This window comes from Heteronotia binoei, chromosome 8 (assembly GCF_032191835.1).
Source record: "Heteronotia binoei isolate CCM8104 ecotype False Entrance Well chromosome 8, APGP_CSIRO_Hbin_v1, whole genome shotgun sequence".
Lineage (NCBI taxonomy): Eukaryota > Metazoa > Chordata > Lepidosauria > Squamata > Gekkonidae > Heteronotia > Heteronotia binoei.
The window spans coordinates 18,429,986-18,452,293 of NC_083230.1; the positions used below are offsets into that span (position 1 = coordinate 18,429,986).

The 22,308-nt window shown below is 43.3% G+C and overlaps 1 protein-coding gene across 2 annotated transcripts; it reads left to right on the forward strand.

Moving 5' to 3' along the window:
• The first annotated feature begins 3,934 nt into the window (after positions 1-3,934).
• On the forward strand, positions 3,935-20,466 carry ZBED4 (zinc finger BED-type containing 4). Of its 2 annotated transcripts, XM_060244785.1 has the most exons (5): positions 3,935-4,189; positions 11,028-11,148; positions 11,577-11,628; positions 11,984-12,056; positions 15,357-20,466. In XM_060244785.1, the coding sequence occupies exon 5, from the start codon at positions 15,659-15,661 to the stop codon at positions 19,157-19,159; it is 3,501 nt and encodes a 1,166-aa protein (XP_060100768.1). In that variant the 5' UTR covers positions 3,935-4,189; positions 11,028-11,148; positions 11,577-11,628; positions 11,984-12,056; positions 15,357-15,658; the 3' UTR covers positions 19,160-20,466. The 2 variants fall into 2 exon arrangements, with proteins under 2 accessions (XP_060100768.1, XP_060100767.1); XM_060244784.1 differs by lacking the exon at positions 11,028-11,148 and having other exon boundaries at positions 4,000-4,189.
• The last annotated feature ends 1,842 nt before the right edge of the window (positions 20,467-22,308 follow it).

Here is a 22,308-nt window from a genome sequence, read left to right on the forward strand (position 1 = left end):
AAGGAGGGCAGATGTAAGTCAGCACATCACTGCTTTGAATGCAAGACTGTATAAGTCACAGGCTACAGTCTGATCCTATTCAAGTTTACTCAAAAATAGCTACCACTTTCAGTGTATTTATCCTCAGATAAGTTTCCTTGGGACTGGAGCACTTGGCAGTAAGCACTCAATCAATGAGAATCTTTCCATATTCTGGCATTTCTTAGTCAAATAAATAGAAAACCAGTGTGAGTCGTTCTGGAAACAGCAATTAAACTGCTACTGAACCTGCTTTATCTCCACTTTAGGTTCTCAGAATGAGCACTGGGAAAAAAGAACTACAATTAATATTTATAGTGGCATGAAGACCTAATAGTTGGGCAGAAAGAGGTGTCTGAGCAGATACAGTTTGCCATGTTATAACCCCGAACTGGTAAGACACCCTGAACCCACAACCTCCTTCCTTGAAGGTGGAGATGTAGGACACCAATTTACTTTTATTGCTTCTTGTTGTCTGCTTACTGCTTCTGTATTACTTTTGTATTTGTATCGGGAGATATGGTAGAAATACTTGAAACAAACAATAGTTCAAGTATACCCATTAGCACATGCTTTAATTTATCTTACATTTACCTCATGAACAACAACAAAAATGATATATTTAAAACTCTGAGGCCATTCTGCCGCTGGGCTAAATATTATGCCTCAGAAACTCTGTGATTGAGATTTCACTGTAATGGTTATCCTGGGAATTTGTCTACTACCTCACTCATTCATTTTTCATAGGGCCGGCTAATAACCAGATGAAGAGAGAAATACTCCTTTTTTAATTGCAAAGGAGAAAATTTTGGGAGTTCTTGCCAATGTGGTGAAATGACTGGACCAGGAGTGGGGAGACCTGGGTTCCAGTCCTCATGTCAAGAAACTTATTGGATTCTTTCCTTGGGCCAGTCATTATCTCAGCCTAACTGAAGCCAGAGAATTGTGAGGGAAAATAGTAATAGGGAGAACCATGTAAATGGTAAACTACACTGAGATGGCGGATGACAAAAGATGCACTACATAAAAGTAGCTGTATGTAGGGGACAGAATACATACTTTGCATACATAAAATTTCAGATTCAGTCTCTGGTACGTCGAGTGAAAAGGTTTTCAGTTTCATGGCTAATCAGTAAAGAGGTTCGCAGCTGTCATTCAGAACAGGAAAACTAAACCAATAACCAGATACAGCAGTCTTATACATATTTGCTCCAGTCTAAATGGATTTCAATTAATTTAGATGAGAAGAATATTACACAGGACAGCACTGTGAAACAAACACTTTTAAACAACTTGCTAAAATCGACCCGGAATACTTATGTACAGTTAACCAGCAAATGCAGCATTTCACTGTACGAAAGTAAACCTTAAACCGCTGTTGAAAACACTGCTTCAGGAGAGTTCAAAACAACAGCGTTATGCTTTAGACGTGGCCAGGAATAGAGCCTCAGCACTGACAGCAGGGATTTTACACATAGGACCAAGGGCTACTACATATGAACATATGAAGCTACCTTATACTGAATCAGACCCTCGGTCCATCAAAGTCAGTAATTGTCTTTTCAGACTAGCAGCGGCTCTCCAGGGTCTCAAGCTGAGGATTTTCATACCTATTTGCCTGGACCCTTTTTTAGTTGGAGATGCCGGGGATTGAACCTGGGACCTTCTGCTTCCCAAGCAGATGCTCTACCACTGAGTCACAGCCCCATTCATGGCTCTCCAGGGTCTCAAGCTGAGGATTTTCATACCTATTTGCCTGGACCCTTTTCGTTGGAGATGCCGGGGATGGAACCTGGGACATTCTGTTTCCAAGCAGATGCTCTACCACTGAGCCACCGTCCCTCACCTGACTGGCAGCAGCTCACCAGGGTCTCAAACTGAGGCTTTTCACATCTACTTGCCTGGACCCATTTTAGTTGGAGATGCCGGGGATTGAAACCTGGGACCTTCTGCTTCCCAAGCAGATGCTCTACCACTGAGCCACCATCCCTCCATCTCCATCACCTACTGCCTGGACCCATTTTAGTTGGAGATGCCCGGGATTGAAACCTGGGACCTTCTGCTTCCCAAGCAGATGCTCTGCCACTGAGCCACCATCCCTCCATCTCCATCACCTACTGCCTGGACCCATTTTAGTTGGAGATGCCGGGGATTGAAACCTGGGACCTTCTGCTTCCCAAGCAGATGCTCTGCCACTGAGCCACCATCCCTCCATCTCCATCACCTACTGCCTGGACTCTTTTCAGTTGGAGATGCCGGGGATTGAAACCTGGGACCTTCTGCTTCCCAAGCAGATGCTCTGCCACTGAGCCACCATCCCTCCATCTCCATCACCTACTGCCTGGACCCTTTTTAGTTGGAGATGCCGGGGATTGAAACCTGGGACCTTCTGCTTCCCAAGCAGATGCTCTGCCACTGAGCCACCATCCCTCCATCTCCATCACCTACTGCCTGGACCCATTTTAGTTGGAGATGCCGGGGATTGAAACCTGGGACCTTCTGCTTCCCAAGCAGATGCTCTGCCACTGAGCCACCATCCCTCCATCTCCATCACCTACTGCCTGGACCCATTTTAGTTGGAGATGCCGGGGATTGAAACCTGGGACCTTCTGCTTCCCAAGCAGATGCTCTGCCACTGAGCCACCATCCCTCCATCTCCATCACCTACTGCCTGGACCCATTTTAGTTGGAGATGCCGGGGATTGAAACCTGGGACCTTCTGCTTCCCAAGCAGATGCTCTGCCACTGAGCCACCATCCCTCCATCTCCATCACCTACTGCCTGGACTCTTTTCAGTTGGAGATGCCGGGGATTGAACCTGGGACCTTCTGCTTCCCAAGCAGATGCTCTGCCACTGAGCCACCATCCCTCCATCTCCATCACCTACTGCCTGGACTCTTTTCAGTTGGAGATGCCGGGGATTGAAACCTGGGACCTTCTGCTTCCCAAGCAGATGCTCTGCCACTGAGCCACCATCCCTCCATCTCCATCACCTACTGCCTGGACTCTTTTCAGTTGGAGATGCCGGGGATTGAAACCTGGGACCTTCTGCTTCCCAAGCAGATGCTCTGCCACTGAGCCACCATCCCTCCATCTCCATCACCTACTGCCTGGACCCATTTTAGTTGGAGATGCCGGGGATTGAAACCTGGGACCTTCTGCTTCCCAAGCAGATGCTCTGCCACTGAGCCACCATCCCTCCATCTCCATCACCTACTGCCTGGACTCTTTTCAGTTGGAGATGCCGGGGATTGAAACCTGGGACCTTCTGCTTCCCAAGCAGATGCTCTGCCACTGAGCCACCATCCCTCCATCTCCATCACCTACTGCCTGGACCCATTTTAGTTGGAGATGCCGGGGATTGAAACCTGGGACCTTCTGCTTCCCAAGCAGATGCTCTGCCACTGAGCCACCATCCCTCCATCTCCATCACCTACTGCCTGGACTCTTTTCAGTTGGAGATGCCGGGGATTGAAACCTGGGACCTTCTGCTTCCCAAGCAGATGCTCTGCCACTGAGCCACCATCCCTCCATCTCCATCACCTACTGCCTAGACCCTTTTGAGTTGGAGATGCCGGGGATTGAAACCTGGGGCTTTCTGCTTCCCAAGCAGATGCTCTACCACGGAGCCACCGTCCCTCTCCCTACTTTTCATTCATCATGAAGAAGGCCGTGGTGCCGTGCAGGCCGCACGAGACAGAACAGCTCTCATTTATTTATTTCTCCCTCCCCCCTTTTTTAAGCAGCTTGGGAGCACTCGCTTCCGCTTCCCAGCAGCACCTCCGCTTCAGCCATTTTGTCCTCCCTTTTTTTTGTTTCCCCCACCTTTCCTACGGCGCTGACGACAGCCGGCGACGCTCGACGACGCACATTTTCCGCGCCGACGCGAAACCCCCGCGCGACGCCAAGCTCGGCCGACGACGCCCCGCCCCTCCTCAGAGTTGCGTGCCATGGCCCCAGCTCCACCCCCCCTCCCGCTCGTCTCCTTGCCCCGAGAGCGGCACATGCGCACTCTTGTCGCGGCGGCCGAGGCTGGGGCAGTTCGCGTAGAGCGTCGCGGCAGCGGGAGACAAAGCGCCTGAGCAATGAATGGGATGGGCCCGCTCGAGCCTTCGCTCTAACCCGTGGCTGGACCCCCCTGGCGAAGCTGCACCGGAGGAGGCGAAGACGGGTGAGGCGAGGCGAAAGATTTGGTTGTGAGGGGTGTGTGAGAGGGACTCCTTTAAGCCGCTCTCCCCGGAGTTGTGCGCTAGGTGAAGTCCTTCCGCCCTCCCCCCCCTTTGAAGGCCGCGGTTGGGTTTGGTCAGGCGGGCGCCACAAACAGTGACCCAGGCCCCCTCCAACCTCACACACGCTAGCTTTTACGACACAGAATGGTTCTGGGATGACCACATTTTATTTGTTTGAATTATTTAATTTGGCTAAACTCGACTCGTATATATTTTACTTATTTTATGCCTTTTTAGCTCCCCGCGTACTCTATAATCTAGGATTTTGTATTATTTATATTGCTGTTTTACTGCTAAATCTGTTTTGTGCCAATAAAGGGCTTGCTGTTCGTTCGAGAAGGGGGCGGAGCTGCCCCCCCCCGCCCTTTCGGAGCCCCCTCGCGAGGCGGGGCGGAAGATGGAGCTGCTTTGGGTCCTTCCCAGTCCCCCGTGTGCTTCTCAGGCAGGAAGCCCCCTTCGGAAAGCGCTGGGCCGCACTTCCCCGTAGGAAACCAGGAATTCGGCATTTTTAGGGTTTGTAGAGTCTTAAGATCCCGAAAGACTCTACAAACCCTAATGATGTTACCAGCCGTGAAAACCTGAAATCTTTGATAATTCGGCATTTGTCTGGCTCTCAGTTCGGCCCAGTGTCCCCGCTCCGCTTTTCAGTTCTGGCCGGTGCCACCTTCGCTGAAAGGGGGGGCCGTCTCTGAGAGCGCAGCGCTTTCTCCTGCGACCCTCCATCTCTTGCTCTGTTTTAATCAATAGGCAGCCGCTTTTTCATTTCTTTGCGACCTCCTCCCCTCCACCCCCCCCCATTCATGGCATATTGTAACAATGTAGCAAAGTTGCAGGGAATGCACGCGTGGTGTTGTGTACTCCATACACTTAATTTTTCTTTAAAAGTGCTTCGGGTAGTTGTGTCATGTTCAACGTGAGTACAGCTGAATGTGTGAGGGAAACGCACATTTCTCAGGGTACTGGTCCATAGTTTCATTTGTAAAGGGAACGTGTGTTGGCTCTTTCTTGCACACTCTTTGACTGTTTCTTATGCAGTGGGATGTACATGCGTTCATTGAAACTTGAGAACAGGGCTTCTGTAGGATGTGTTTAAGTTCCCTTTGGAACATACCTCTTTGGGAACAGAGATGTTGGGTGGCCAACTCCATCCTCCCTTGCAGCAGCCTATTTTCTTTAAATAATTCCAGAGGGGTAGCCAGGTTTCTTGTGTCGCCACAAGTCTAGAGACCTTTTAGAGGTTAATGTTACCATGGCCTAAGATTTCTACAGCCTACTTTGTCAGATGCACGTAGTGGGGTTTGCCTAGTGTGGAATAGCTGTATGTCTGTCAAAAGTGTGCTCTAGTGCAGTAAACCTTATGTAGGATAACATCTTGTTTAAGATGCTGCTGCACTCCTTTTTGCTGTTGCATTTTGTGAATAGCTTGGCCTGCCTCCTGAGATGCTAAGTGCTTGTCTTTAAAACAGTATAGTGCCCCTGTTGTTACCACCAAAAGGTAATCAAACCCTATTTAGCTAATCTTCTTAACAACCCAGGCAGTTCTAGATGGGGGTAGTACTTTCAGGGATTGTTTCTGCTGTACAGATGGGCAACTTTAGGCTGCTTCATGGAATGGGGGCTTCCTGGCGAGTGTTCCTACAGCAATGCATATGTTTGCACAAGCATTCATGTACTTTTTGGTGTATGATAGAGGAGGGAATATAACTGATGAAGAGCACCTGATGCTGAGTGATCGGGTATTAATAGGAAGGGTGGTTGCTGCCAGTTGACGTATTTTGTATTTGGACTAGACGGTTCAATTGTCTTATTTTGTATGAGTCAGTTAAACCCATCCTCAGCCCCAATATTGAGACCCGGCATGGTGTAGTGGTTAAAGTTTTGGACTCGGAACTGGAAAGTCCAGCTTTGAGTTCCCATCTGCCTTGTAAGTTTGCTAGTGCCCCATGTAAGACGTGCCAGTCACACAGTCTCAGCATAGCTTTCCTCATAGGATTGTGAGGACAAAGGTGGGATATAAATAATGCAAATAAATATGAGAGCTGCTGTAAAACACTTCCGAGTGGTGGTCTCATTGTTTAAAATATTTTCAGCATTTTGCTTTCTGTATTAGTATTTTGCTTTCTGTGTAAACATATGGACATATGAAGCTGCCTTATACTGAATCAGACCCATGGTCCATCAAGGTCAGTATTGTCTTCTCAGACTGGCAGCGGCTCTCCAGGGTCTCAAGCTGAGGCTTTTCACACCTATTTGCCTGGACCCTTTTTTGGAGATGCCGGGGATTGAACCTGGGACCTTCTGCTTCCCAAGCAGATGCTCTACCACTGAGCCACCGTCCCTCCCTAATGAACCTGGGACCTTCTGCTTTACCAAGCAGATGCTCTACCACTGAGCTACCGTCACTCCCCTAAAACCTAATGTTGATGTAGTGTCATCAGTGTTTGGACTGAATCATGAGTTAGGGGGCTTTTAAACATTTGCCTTCTGCATGGCGGGCTGCCACATGGAAATGTGGGGGAAATATACCCTTTGGTGGTAAGGTGGGATATAACTACATAAACTAAGAAAAAATGACAGAGAGGTGAGAATCTTCCAGAGGCTTTTAAAACTGCTACCTTTCTAACTAAAAATTGTCAGGCATGGGAGCTCAGACCAAACAATTACAGTAAGTAGTAATAGCGCTAGGTTCCTCTGGTAGATTCTACCAGATTTGAGTTTGTCTCTGTGCTAAAACACTGAGAATTGTGTGTGTTACCTCCCACTCAAGCTATCTTGGCTTACTGGGTAGGCTGCAGTTGAAACAGCCCCTCAGACTGAATTATTTACCTCACAGGGGAGGACCACGCTATGTAGAACTACAAAACATCTTTTCGTGCCAAGCATAAATTAATGTATATGAGGAATATCCTGATTGTTCTTTTCCTTCCCTTTTGTAAGGATTGAATTTGTCAATAGTCTATCAAGTGTTAAATATCATTTAACTTCATAGTTTGTTTATTTAATAGATTTTTATCCTGCTCTCCCTTTTGAGGAGCTTCAGGCAGAACAAATTGCCCCCCCCCCTCCATTTTATCTTCAGAACCTCTCAATGCAGTGGTTTAGTTACTGGCCCAAAGTAATCCAGCAGACTTTGGGAAGGAGTGGGAATCTGAATCTAGGTCTTCGCAGTCAGTGTTAAACCATGACAGACCTGTCTTTTCCATATATTATGCTTATTTTGTACCTGCAAATTGTTGGGGAAAACATTTAGGGGCTGGGAAACCTGGAGCCCCAAGTTCCCATTCCAAAGTTCTAATTTGGTGGGTATGGCTGGCTGGGCACTTCCTTGCCAGAGAGAGAGTGAGTCACAGACCAAAGCTTAATTCTAAATTCAGTTTATTATGTTCCAAGTAGATATCAAGTAGAATACAGAAATCCACAGTGTACACCCAGACAAATAAGGAATATAGTCTAGTTACACATCAAGGCTCCTTGGCGTTGAAGAACAACCTCAACCATTAGTAAACCAGAGATATATACCTTTCTTGGACCTATAGCTGCTGACATACCTACTGACATATAGCTGTGGTAAATGTGTCACTGGAAAAACTGGAACTGACCAGAACTGACCCAATGTACTGACCCAAATCCCTCTCCTTCTTTCTATCTCTGGAGTCAGGAAACTCTCAGAAAGTGAAGGAAACTAGGTTCTGATACCTCTCTCTTTAAACTTTGATAGTGGCACCACTAACTCTCGGAATATATAAACATCCTCTAAGGATGTACGGGGGTTATCAGTACCAGAAGGCCACAGCACCAGCAGAGTTCTGCAGGTTCCTGGGAAACAGGACCAAAAATTTGACTGTAGAGGCTAATTTACTATAGAAATTAAAGCGACAGGTTTAACAGGAGACTGAGGCTCAATCCAGGCACGATTTGGCAACAGAAATGTGTGTCCAATTCATGGGCATGCAATACAGCCATAGCTCTTTTATGTAATTCAGTAAGATATATGATGCTGCTTTGTAAAGAAAGAAAAAAAAGGGAGTATTGAACTATAATCATTCATCTGTTATGAAATGCGAACAGGCTTTTTAGACTCTGAAATGCTACTAGTGTGCCTGCAGTTGCAATTTGGCTTACTACTGACCAATGGGAGTAGTCTCTTGTGTAGCTTGAAAATACCGCAAGTAATTGTTTCATCAATCAGACACTTGTCTGTCTTTCTGAAACGGCTTTCACATTTTTTTGAATTGCATGAACTGCCATAAAAATGCAAGTGGAATGTTGATTTGTTAAAGTCAAAGTTTGACCATTGCTGCGCAAGGAGAGCAGCACAGGAAAGAACCAAAACAGTGCGGTGACAGCTTTGGACTGTTAATCTCGCACAAACATCAGGTGTGCAACATCACATGCCTGTACTCCACGTCTAAATGCAGCCAAAGTTAGTTGTGATTAAATCCCAGTAAAACTGCCGGAACAAACTAGTTGAGACTAAATCGGACCGCCTTGCTTTCCCTTGTACTTGCTTCTTGGTAAACATTTATATCATAGGGAATAAGTTCCACTGTACTTGAAACGCTCTCTGAGAAGCGTGCCTTGTTAATGACTAAAAGTAAGCTGATTGTGGCTAGCCTTGATCACAACTAACTCTAATAGGTTTTGGGCCCGGGTCAGCAGTTTGAAATCACTATCACATCTGTCTAGGCACAATCATGCCGATTAGAATCCTTACTTTACTTGGAATATGCATAGAAACAACTTAAATGATTGCATGATACAGTTTAAAGGTGCTGGAAAGCTATTAGGCCAGTGATATAACATACGAATGGTTGAACTTCATATAGTGAATAATACAATTTAAGTTTTGAACTACGCAAGTAAGCAGGATACCCCTGTATTTAGACTGTTAAAACAGCTGAAAGAAACTTTTCACACAAGCACCCTATAGCAGGGGTCTCCAACCCCTGGGCCCCAGACCGGTACTGGTCTGTGGCCTGTTTATAAGTGGGCTGTGCAGCCTAGCCATCCCCCATTTATACCTCTTTAAGGCCGGGGAAGGTGCCATGAAGCGCTTTCCAGGCCGGCCTTTCCAGCCTCCTGATCAGCTGATCCAGTCAGCGGAGAAAACCGCAGTGGCAGCGGCAAGCGGCCGCTGAAACAGCTGCGCTGCCGTAGTTTTCCCAGCCGATTGGATCAGCTGATCGCCGGTAGGGGAAGTCGGTCTGCAAGGTGCTTCACCTTAAAGTGGTAAAAATAGGAGGCGGTGAGGCTGCGGGGGGGTGGGGCAAAGGAGGGAGGAAAGGGGGAGGCACCGTGGGGGGGCGGCCGCTGGCTCTGGGGCCGTGGGGGGCCGGCCAGCCCTGGGGCCGGTCCCTGGGATAAAAAAGGTTGGGGGCCTCTGCCCTATAGCATGGGAGCTTCCTCCCTGAAATGTGTGACCATGCTCCTGACTGAAGAGTGTGTCTAACTGTTGTCTGGAGGGCAGTGTGTGCAGTCTTGTGGGCTGATTCAGTGGGCTTTGGGTGCTCTCTTAGTTTTATACTAAACTAGCAGTAAAGCTCATTGTAGGAAGAAATACAACGGGTGTTCGAAAAAATATTGCAGGGGTGATGAGCGTGTAGATGGCAGGAAGGAAGGAAGATAGACAAACAGAATGAAAGAGAGAGAGAGACAGAAGGAATGGTAGGCAAAAGATAGGGAGAAAGGAATGTGAGAAAGAAAAATGAAAGGAAGGAAAGTAGAATGAAATAAAAAGAATGAGAGAAAGAACAGAAGGGAGAGGTAAAAAAGAGAGACAAATGAGTGAAAGAAAAATGAGAAGGAAAATAGACAGAATGAAAGAAAAAGACGGAGAGACAGAGAAAGAATGAGAGGAAGGAAGGGAGAGTTATGGAAAAGTTGGGGAGAAAGGAGGAAAAGAGGAAAATGAAAGAAAGGAAGAAGACAGGGAGACAGAAAAATGACAAGATGGGCAGGCAGCCATTAATTTTAATTTAATTTTTCGATTTATACCCCGCCCTATCCCACAAGCGGGCTCTGGGCAGCTTACAACATTAAAAAACCTCACAGAAACATTGAACAAACCACTTGCAGGTGGGGGTAGTGAAAGGGAGCCTTCCAATGGCTCCCCATCTCTTAAAGCAAGCAACTGACAGGCAGACCCACTCCTCTGATGGCTGTAAGAGGCAGGGAGCCATTGCAAGCCTCCTTTTTGCTCCCTCCCACTTGCAGGTGGTGGAAAAGCAAAAGGGAGTCAATTCCATCTCATGGGGCCATAGGGCAGAGTGGATTCCATTGTATCTTATGGCCCCATAGGACAGAATGGACTGCATTGTATCCTATGAATCCATAGGACATATTGGAGTCCATTCCATCCTATGGGCCCATAGGATACAATGACGTCCATTCTGTCCAATGGTCTCACAGTATAGAATGGACTCCCATCTGTCCAATGGACTCATAGGACAGAATGGAGACCATTAATTATGTCCTGTGGGCTGATAGGATAGAATGGAGACCATTGTTTCCTATAGACCCATAGTACAGAATAGAGTCCATTCTATCATATGAGGCCACTCTAGCCTAATTTGAACAAAAAGAGTGAAGAGTATTTGCAGGTGGAAAGGGGGCTTGATCCATTGTATGGTGTCAGTCTGTTTATCTGCTGCTGTTGAACTGGCCCCTTCCTGGTGTGAATGAACACTCCTTTTGTGTCAGTTGAAGAGGAGTAACTGCTACTGTTTGTCTCCTGAACATGTATCTCACAGTTTATTGTTTGCTTCACTTTTTGCTTTGCAGCAGCATTGTTGGGGGAGGGGGCAGACTGTCCCTGACTTCCCACAGTGGGCCTTGAGGAGAGGCAGTAGTGATCAGTAGGACCTCAGGAGAACCTGTCATCCGAGAACTGTCTCCCTCAGAGGTCAGTGGCTGTCTGATGGGGTTCTCCCCTGACAGGAGCTGGTGGTGGGCGGGGGAAAGGAGAATCAGCCAGTGGCATGCCAGAGACAGAGTGCAAGCCAATTCTGCTTAGCCCACATCCAACCAATGAAAATCCTCAGATTTGCCACCATGGTGCGGCTTTTATTATCTAAAGGATTTGCAGAGAGGCCATGAGTATTGTTGGTAAAACTCAGCAAAAGGCATTGCTGACCTTTAATACATTTTGCATTGCACTATTAGACCAAAATGATTTAATAGCTATGTTGAATATAGCTGGCATATTTATGGCTAAAAGCTGGGGATAACATATATCTTCTGACCAGTTGAAAAACTATAAGCTTCAATATGGAAACATAACAACCTATGGTATATATATATTTTTTTCTCTCCCCCTTCCCTGTTTTCTAGATCTGTAGATACTTTCAGCAATGAAGCCAGCAAGAGATAATAGATCAGATAGGTAAGTGCCTTATAAAATACTGTTTATTTCATTCTGCTCTATTCATTTTTCTACTTGAGGTGGGTTCATCAGATGTAAAATGCCCTGAATGGTTAGCTTTTGTGTTAAAATTGTAAACAGTGATTTAAAATATTCCAGTCAATACTATGTTAGAGCCCGAGAAATTTAACCATGTGAAGAAGTTGATGCAGAATTAGAGGTTTTATGGTGCTAAAAACTTAAACATTAAGTGTGCAGGCATCCTGAAGATCTGTGTTGCCTGTGTGTCCAAATATATTTGATGTGATCATAATGCTGTACTGTGAGTGCTACTTGTCTTTGTGTAGGCTTGAGTGTGCTGATCTGTTTTTTTCAGTAAGTCCAGTTTGTGGAAGTTGCCACATCCACTTATTACTATGGGACCTCATTAGGAGGATGAAGCCTATGAGGTATGTGATTATCAATTCTGGCAATATTTATTGAATAAAATGCATTTCAAATCTTGTTTTGATCATTACGAGATTTTGAAGAAAGAAAAGGGGATTTATTGCATCTAATTATTTAAAAATCCTGCCACTATTTTTTTTTTAATTCTGCCACTATTACCATTTTAGCCTGTTGTTGAACAGAAGGTATTTTGAACATTTCCCCCCCCCCCCCCCCCCCGTATTAGTATGGAATATTTGTTTGCTACAACACCGCACTCTTTGTCCTGAATGCCATTAGAGTTAGCATCTTCAGGCAAAACAAAGTTTTATAACCTTAGCTAATCGTTGGCTGGCTTGCTAAATCTCTCCCTATAAATACTCAACTTAAAGACAGGGAAAACTTAACAGAAATTTATCGTACTATTTGAGCCGCACAAGAATTGTTTTGAGGTTGTAAAGTCCTTACTAAATATTATTTAGTATACTTAAATTTGTATGTGATGAAAATGTCCAACCTTTCAATGTATTTTTAGCTGTTGCTATACTATACAGTAAGACAATGCAGTATGGATCACATTGGGTCATTGTAAATGCTAATTCTGTTCTGTTGGCATACACATTTCCCCCTTTTAATGTAGGGCTGGGTTGTTTGTTTGTTTTTAGAACTGATAGTGCTTTCACATTTGTGTAAGAATTCTGAATAACTTCATTTTAAAGGAACAGAAATACTGTAAGTTATGTGTACTTTGGATCTGGCCCCAGCTCTTCAGAGTGCATGGGGAAATATCCGTTACATTGTTATGGGTGTGTTCCTGTATTGCTGCCAGTTCTGTACCACCCATATGGTTCTTCTTATGTTCTGGGTATGAATTAAGTGGATGAGAGTCTCAGCATTTTTGTCTTGCCCTATTCTCTGTAAGTCTTCTTAACGAAAGGTCGTGCACACCAGGTAGGCGGGCTGCATCCATTCACTTCCTATCTAATTTTCTTGCATACATCCTTCACCTCAGGCTGCTTGCCAGAAGCAAGGGTGGACAGGAATTAGAGCTGTTGCCACTACCATTTCAAATTAACTGGCAAGGGAGGCATTCTGTCAGTGATGGGAGTGGCATCATTAATTTTCTATCAGCTTTATGCTAAGTAGACTGAAGAAGATTGAAGGGAAGGGAGTTAGGAGTGGATGAACCCTTAGTCTGCCAACCATGTATGATTCCACTTAAATTCCTTTCCATGCAAATTAATACATATGCAACGACTTATAGGTACATCTTTTGCTTTCCTTCCCCGTTCTGCTATTCTTACTAGATGACAAGGTTTACTTCTTCATCAGTGAGGTGGTCACACACGATTGTTTTTTAATGAGCACATGCTGCTTATTCCAAAGCATGTTCTTCAGTTACAGGTTTCACGCGAGTTACTTTTCATGATAACATCAGCATGCTCTCACGTTGCCTTTATATCACATGAAATACATTTTTTTTTTTGCCATTTTAGAATTGGGGCAGGCATAACTCTCCTTATCCGTGGTAAGGGAACTGCCGCAAGTCTGTGCCCTTGTACTCCCTCACTTCTTGTGTCTGAATTTCTCTTTCCGTCTTAGTAAGGGTTAAAAATTTAATTAGCGTGGGTGTTAACTGTTGTTAATGCTAACAAGGTTCTCTCTTAACCAGTGTTTGCTAACCTGTTTTAAACTCTGGGGGCATGATTAAATCCACTCCTGATGTAAGGCCATGTGTAGACTCGGTTGAGCTCTGCCTTCTTTGTCTGATGCCGAAGCGCATGCAGGCAAAATGAATGGTCACTAGGATGAACGGTGGGTTAGGGTGCACCTCCCATATCTCCATAAAGCCCCTCCCTCTTTGGGGTGCAAGTTACTTGTAGGCAGAAGAAACCATCAGATTCAGAAAGTCAGGATTTTATGTCATTACAGTACGCCATGGTTCCTTAAAATAAATTAAAAACACATGCATTCAGTTTAGAATTGAGGATGCATGGCTTGGTGAAAGCTAGCAGCAATAAGTCTCAGATCTTTTCGACTGAATATCCCTTTACTCGAGAACATACGTTCAGGAGGGTAGCCCCGATGGTCTGAAGCACCAGAGCTTCACCCAAAGGGTGATTAACATGTGGAATTCACTGCCACAGGAGGTGGTGGCGGCCACAAGCATAGCCACCTTCAAGAGGGGTTTAGATAAAAATATGGAGCAGAGGTCCATCAGTGGCTATTAGCCACAGTGTGTGTGTATGTATAATTTTTTTTTGCCACTGTGTGACACAGAGTGTTGGACTGGATGGGCCGTTGGCCTGATCCAACATGGCTTCTCTTATGTTCTTATGTGACACAGAGTGTTGGACTAGATGGGCCACTGGCCTGATCCAACATGGCTTCTCTTATGTTCTTAGCAAAGTTTGAGTCCAGCGGTACCTTTAAGTCCAACAAAGTTTTATTCACGGTATAAAGCGCACGCGCACTTCTTCAGATACTTCTTCAAGAACGTGCCGTTAAACACAGTTTGGCAACGTTTACTAAGTATCAGGATCAATCTCTGGCGCATGTAAAGGCAGGTATCTGTTAACTTTGGATTGTTTCTGAAACGTGACATCTTGGCACTATTGTGCGTGCATGTGGAAACTGTACCACTTGTTCGGTTGGATGCAGTCAGCTTTTCAGTTGGCTGAAAAGGGAAGAGAAACTCCCCTTTGATCAATGAGCAAGTAACTGCTCATGTGAAGCGCTAGAACTGAATTTTATATTTTAAACCAACGAAATATAGAGATTTAGATAGTAAGCCAAGCAGAATTTTGGGGTCCGGAGAACTGTTGAGTGCAGCTCCACCAGGATTGTTCTGGCCTATGCTAACTGGATTACAGACAAATAATGGCTTGAGTTCAAAGAACTGCACAATACTGTTCAACCAACAGGACTTTGGCTTGTGTTTCTCAAAACAGCTGCTCTTCGTGTTGCTTTGCAAGTCGCTTTTTAAACAGAGAGCTTTTGACAAGAATCTGAGATGTCACGCTATTTAAATCTAGTTTTCATATATAATACACACTGGGTATATCTAAGCTTTTGTGTACCTGAAGTAGGTCTCTGGATCTGGCCATTACAAATTGTGCAAAATTATATCTATAAAATCTAAAAAGTAATTTTAAAGCACTGTTACATTTTTTCCTAAAGTTACTCAGTCTTGTGCTTAAATTAATTTACATAAATAGTTATATTTAACGGCTAAATATGGAACAAAGAATAATCATTTGGTTCAGAAAAGAAAGCTCACTTGAATAGCTGTGCTTACATCTTTTCTTTTTTTTTCTTTCTAGATGATGTGAACAGACTGTAATAGAGTACATGATTTTATTGGGAAAGAACCCAAGGCTGCTCCCCACAATATGAAGCATTTAATACCAGCAACCATCAAAACTAATTTATGACTCGGAAACTCAAAATCCTGGAGGGAAGAATGAGATGTTATGCATTAAACCAAATTATTTTCCATAAGTTTGCATAAAAACATTTCTTCTTATGTTCCCATCATAATTTTTTTTTGCATTAGTTGTTAGAATTTAACTGTAGTTCTTCACTTTAAGGTATGAAGACACAGCAGAAGTAACGGAAGTCAACCATGGATACAGATAGGGCACATTCCCCCCCAATTGATGGTAACTTTGTAATAGATAAAATCAACAATTTAAAAGTGGAACCAGAAGATGATAGTAATTGTGCTTTAGAAACAGCGGATATCAAAACTGAGCCAGAAGACTTAAGACAGACAGATAGCAGTGATGAGCAAGACGACAGAGAGAAGAATTTTGTCCATAACAATCCAGGCAAATATGTGTCTGCCGAAAATGAAGATGATTATGGATCTCTGTTTTCCCAGTACAGCAGCACTCTTTATGATGTAGCAATGGAAGCTGTAACGCAGAGCCTTCTTTCAAGCAGAAGCATAAGCTCCCGAAAAAAGTCCCCTGCTTGGAATCATTTTTTTATATCTCCTAGAGACAGCACAAAAGCAATATGTATGTACTGCATGAAAGAGTTTAGCAGGGGTAAAAATGAAAAAGACTTAAGTACAAGTTGTCTCATGAGGCATGTGAGGAGAGCCCACCCTACTGTACTCATTCAAGAAAATGGAGGCATCCCAACTATATCTCCCTTTCCTTCTCCTTCATTGTTACTGCCACCTCAGTCTGCAGATATTGGAGATCTAACCAGCACGTTGGCTCCTATAAAACTGGTTAAGAAAGCAGTTTCCAAAATCCCATCACCAGATCAAATAACTGAGGAGTCTTTTCCTATAATTTCTACTGAAGATTTGCCCTCAGATCTGTCGCTTGCTGAAAAGAACAATAAAGAAGAAGTTGTTGTTGTGTCATCTCAACAGTTTCCTAATAGCCAGTGTGAAGAAACAGTGGAGAACATAGCAGAGAAAACTGTTCAAGTTCCTAAGAGTTCATCTGGCTCTAGGAGAAGATCTGCAGTCTGGAAGCATTTTTATTTGTCTCCTTTAGATAACTCAAAAGCTGTTTGCATCCACTGCATGAATGAATTCAGCAGGGGAAAGAATGGTAAAGATCTTGGAACTAGTTGCTTAATACGGCACATGTGGAGAGCCCATCGTTCTATTGTTCTACAAGAGAATGGAGGTGGTTCAAGCATTCCCCCACTGTACACGGCTCCTCCAACTCTGCTGCCACCTTTATTGCCTTCAGATGGTGATCTGAGTTCTGTGTCATCCCCTGGAAAACTGACTAAAGAACCAGCATCTGTTTGTTCTTCTCCAGATAGAATGGTTGAAGAAAACAATTCACATCTACCTTTGGGAGATGCTCTCATGGAAGACTCATCGTTATTGTCATCTGATGATATAGGTGAGGCTTCCTTAGTTTCTTCCCCTGAGAAAAGTCCTTTGATATTTGAACATGGTGCTGTTTTTCATCAGAATAAACGGATGATGCGGAAGCTTAAGTCAGAAGTTTGGCATCATTTTTCTTTGTCTCCAGGGAATAGTCTAAAAGTCATGTGTAGACATTGCAATTGTATGATAAATCGTGGAAGGAAAGGCGATGTGGGTACAAGCTGTTTGACAAGACACTTATATAGACGCCATCCTGAACTCATTGGTATCCAGAAGAATTTTATGGATGTGAGTTTAGCAAATTCTCCTTATGCAACTCTGGCCTCTGCAGAATGTTCATCTTCAAAACTGACTGAATTGCCTACAATGGTCACTAATGATAGTCAAGTCATATTTCCTGTTAGTAGCAAAAAGACCTCAAAACTGTGGAATCATTTTTCAATTTGTTCTGCAGATTCAACTAAAGTAATATGTATGCACTGTGGACGTACAATAAGTCGGGGGAAAAAGCCAACCAATCTAGGTACCAGTTGCCTTCTAAGACATTTGCAACGATTTCATAACAATGTCCTGAAACCAGATGCCTCAGAGCCAGTATTGTCCTCATCTACAAATAGTCGTGTGCCACTGAGCACGGATCTGTTGGGATCTTCATCTTTTGATGAAGCCAGTGATAAATTTTCTGACACTCACCCTGTTGCCAAAAAAATTACAAGTCTTGTAGCCGAAATGATTGCACTTGACCTTCAGCCATATTCTTTTGTAGACAATATTGGCTTTAATCGACTGCTTGAATACTTGCAGCCTCAGTATTCTTTGCCTTCACCATCCTATTTTTCTAGGACTGCAATACCTGATATGTATGAAAGTGTGAAACAAATAATTGTTTCGCATCTTAAAGAAGCTGAAAGTGGCGTAATCCATTTTACGTCTGGGATATGGATGAGTAACCAAACTCGAGAATATCTAACTCTTACTGCTCACTGGGTAACATTTGAGTCAAGGGTTCGACCACAGTGTGAAGATTACCATTGTTCGGCTCTGTTAAACGTTTCACAGATAGATTGCGACTACAGTGGTATCAGCATTCAGAAGCAACTAGAATATTGGTGGGAAGCCTGGATAACCTCAATCGGGCTTCAGATTGGGATTACTGTTACAGATAATCAGACTATAGGAAAAACTTTAAATGAAGGGGATCATTCGAGCGTGCAGTGCTTTGGTCACACAGTTAACCTAATAGTTAACGAAGCTATTAAAAGCCAGAGAATGGTTCAGAACTTGCTTAGTATTGCAAGAAAGATTTGCGAACGTGTCCATCGGTCGGCGAAAGCGAGAGAGAAGCTGGCAGAGCTGCAGAAAGAGTATCACTTGCCCCAGCATCAATTAATCCAAGACGTCCCATCAAAGTGGAATACATCGTTCCACATGCTCGAACGCCTCATTGAGCAGAAAAGAGCGATTGACGAAATGTCCATCGAGTGCAGCTTCAGGGAATTAATAAGCTGCGATCAGTGGGAAGTGATGCAGTCTGTCTGTCATGCTCTCAAGCCCTTTGAAGTTGCAAGCAGAGAGATGAGCACTCACATGTCCACTTTAAGCCAAGTAATTCCAATGATTCATATCCTCAACAGGAAAATTGAACTACTGTTTGAGGAAACGATGGGTATAGATACCATGCTGAAGTCTTTAAAAGAAGCTATGGTGAGTAGGTTGTCTTCTACACTTCATGATCCAAGGTACATTTTTGCTACTCTTTTGGACCCTCGTTACAAGGCTTCGTTATTCACAGAAGAGGAGGCCGAACAGTATAAACAGAACTTAATCAGGGAGCTAGAAATATTAAGTGCTACCTCAGATGATGAGAAACCTGTTTCCAATGGGTGTGGTATGGGTTCACCATCTAAAAACTCTTACGGGGACAGTAATCTTTGGTCACTTATGGAAGATATGAAAAAAGCAAAAGTTCCAAAAGAGAAGGCTAAATTGCCAGAAGAAATGGTGCTTTTGTACTTGGAGGAAGAAGTGCTTGAGCATAACTGTGATCCTCTGACATACTGGAATTTTAAGAAGTCATCTTGGCCAATACTGTCAAAGTTGGCGGTCCGATTTCTGGGTTGTCCCCCGAGCATTGTTCCATCAGAAAGATTGTTCAGTACATCCAATGAGAACAGCAGCTTTAGCCAGTCAAGGCTAGCAATGGAACACTTCGAAAAACTTATTTTTTTGAAAGTCAATCTTCCTTTGATATACTTCCAGTATTGAAACTAATGAACAAGCTGCCAGTCTAAAATTATTGTTGCTCACTGGATAATTACTGTATTTGTAACTTAGTTTGTTAAATTGCTCCAGTAGGGGCCATGTATGACATCTAATCAGTGACAGTAGTTCCCAATTCTAGTTTTATTTTTTTGTCTTTCTATATGTCTACATGTGCCTTACTAATTGTCCTTCAGGCCAGATACTGTACATATGTGTTTTTTTTAAAACTTCTTACTAGAATTAGCTTGTCTTTGTCCCTATTACACAAAATTATGTAGGTTTTAATTGAGAATTGTAAATGAAGTTTTAAAACGGTTGTTTGAATAGAGACGCAGACAAAGATGTAAACAGTTCTATTATGTAGTTTTTTATTCAATTGTGTAAAAACCATAAACCAGGTACTGTATATTAGTTAAATATTGCTTTAATTATACAACGGGGGGGGGGGGGGACATTTTCTAGCTGTCAGAAGAAAGCTGTACATAAAAGGTGGAATTGAAGCCATCTTTTTACATAGCAGGTTTTAACTGCAGGTCTAATGTACTTAAAAGGTTATGAGAATATTCCAGTATGATGTATGTACTAAAGGTGGCTATTGAGTTAGTATTGGAATAAACTAAAGTTAGAGGTATTATGGAAGATCAGTTATCAGTAACCTATAGTCTTGCCATTCAGTGGTCCTTCTTCAGGTTGGTTTTTTTTTTACACTGTAACTGAATTAGAGCTTGAGTATTTATAAGGTTTTGGGGGTGTTTATTTTCAGCTTTGTTTCCAGTTGTTTATTTAATACAGTGTATTTGAAAGAAATACAAGCAGTCACCTTTATATTCTTTTTAAAAACAGAGTGCATCCAAACATCCAGTGCTACTACTTGGTGTAAAAACGAAATCCTGGTTTTCTGTAGAAGTCGACAGTCTGGTTCTCATCCAATATCCCTTCTAGAACAGTGCCCTGCTTAGAATGTGATTTGCTAGGATTGACCTATAATTGACACTGTTGATCAGGCAAATAAAATATTGTAGAGCCGTCGAAGCCTCAAACCGAGGTTTAAGAATAGCCAGCATTTTAATTGTAAACAGTATGCTCTGTGTTCTGTTTTATTTTTTAATATTCAAGATTCCTCTTCCCATTTCTGTGCATTGATGAAATTCTTCAGGGAAATGGGAGTTGCCTATGACCTTTAGGAAAGACGTAGTTTTGTTAAAATACTGTACCTCTGCCTAATTTTTTTTTGCATTTACTATGTTTTAGTGTATTTATAAATGGTGAACTGAGTTTCTGAAATTAAAACATTTTATTTGCCATTTTTAGTACTAGTTGTGATCTCGTGGGTCTCCCCCCTCCCTTTGGAAGTTAGTGGGGATTACTAGTTGGAAAAGAGTTTCTTAGGAGTATGCAGAAAAGAACTATATTAGAAATACATGGAAGAAGGCTTTTTGCTTTGTTTTGGGTCTTTCAAGATTGCCTCTACACAGCCTTGCATTCAGAACTTTTTGCTGTTTCAGTATTACCTTTAGTTCCAGTGGGATTCAGGTTCCCAAACTACTGAGCGGAGAATGATGTACAAGTGTCTTGCATCGCTAAGCATGTAAAGGTCAATGGGAATAGGATGAATCAATATCAAATTATGCGTTACAGCATAAAGGGCTGCATTTTCAAAACATTTTGCCATATAAGCTTTCATTCTGTTAAAGTCTAATTATCCTCTCCTCTAGAAATATACGTTTGCATTTAAGAGTCAAATGGCGTGACTGCTTACATTCAGAACCTGACAAAAATGAGTCGTCTTCCAGGTGTCACATCCTCAGAAATGGGGTGGGGGAGGAGAACCACTTAACAGTTTGAAAAACTACTTAAAGACAGGCTTAAGGTCTTGCACATTTCTAGTGGCTTTTAATTGAAACAGCAGAATATGCATATCAGATATAGCTTTCCTCTGGAGTAACCAACCCCCACTGCTGAACACGATAGGGCATAGATTCAAGAAAGAATTCCAAAGCCCTTTGAGCACACTCATTGCAAGGGGGTTGTGTTTGTATTCTGAGCTTTGTATTCTGCTATCATGGTTGGGTGATATAAATGCACAACAGCTGCAGCAAGGAGGGCAAGGGAGCTATGGGAGGGGGGGCGTGCTTCAGGAGCATGAAACTCAAGGAGGGGAAAGGACTATTCACAGTGGGAAGGCACTTAAGGTCTAATGGTGGGAGTTAGGTCCAAGCATTAAAAGTGCTGTGTTAGTCACTGGATGTAGTGCAGGTGGCCTAGTAGGAGCCTGGGAGGGCTAACACAAGTCCCCAGTCTGAGGTCACAGCGAGGCATGATACATAGGTAGAGAGCACAGTTTTTGTTTTTGTGTTAGCGAAATTATACCAATCAGTAAGAGTACAAAAGCCTTTTACCCTACCTGCAGAGTGTTAGTGTAGAATAGATTTCATTAGCACAGGCCAAGGATGAGTCAAAAGGATGTAGCTACAAGACTATCCTAGTTAATCATTGTCCATCTTCTCACCTTAAGTAATTGGTCTTATACCTCACTGCTAGGTGTACATACTGAAGAAAGACCATGGGTTGAGTTCTTTATATTCCATAAACTCCAGCCTGCATTTTGGAACTGTTGCTCACCTCTCTTGCCCAATTTGAAGCCTGTTACTGGCAGTGTTTCCTCTAAGCTGAGTTTGTGTGAGCTAACTCAGTTTTTTAGCCTCTGGCTCATACATTTTTGTCTTAGCTCAGGAAAAATGGCCCCAGAGCAGACTTAATTTATACAGTAGCTCACAAAGTAGGAGTACCAGTAGAGTTCAGTTACACAAATGAGTTCTGTTCAGATTTAGTTCATGGTAATCGTATCAAGTCTACATACAAAAGCTGATTTCGTTGTTTGTTTGTTTTTTTAAAAAATTGGCCTGAATTTTGAATTGTGCTAGTTCAGTTTTTGCTTCACCCTTCTGAAATCACTGACAGGGGACAGTGATTTCTAAGAACAGTGATTAATATAAGATCAGGATGTATATAGCAGGGGTGGCTGACGGTAGCTCTCCAGATGTTTTTTTGCCTACAACTCTCATCAGCCATGCTGCCTGGGGCTGATGGGAGCTGTAGGCAGAAAACATCTGGAGAGCTACCGTTGGCCACCCCTGTTCTACTGTATTTGC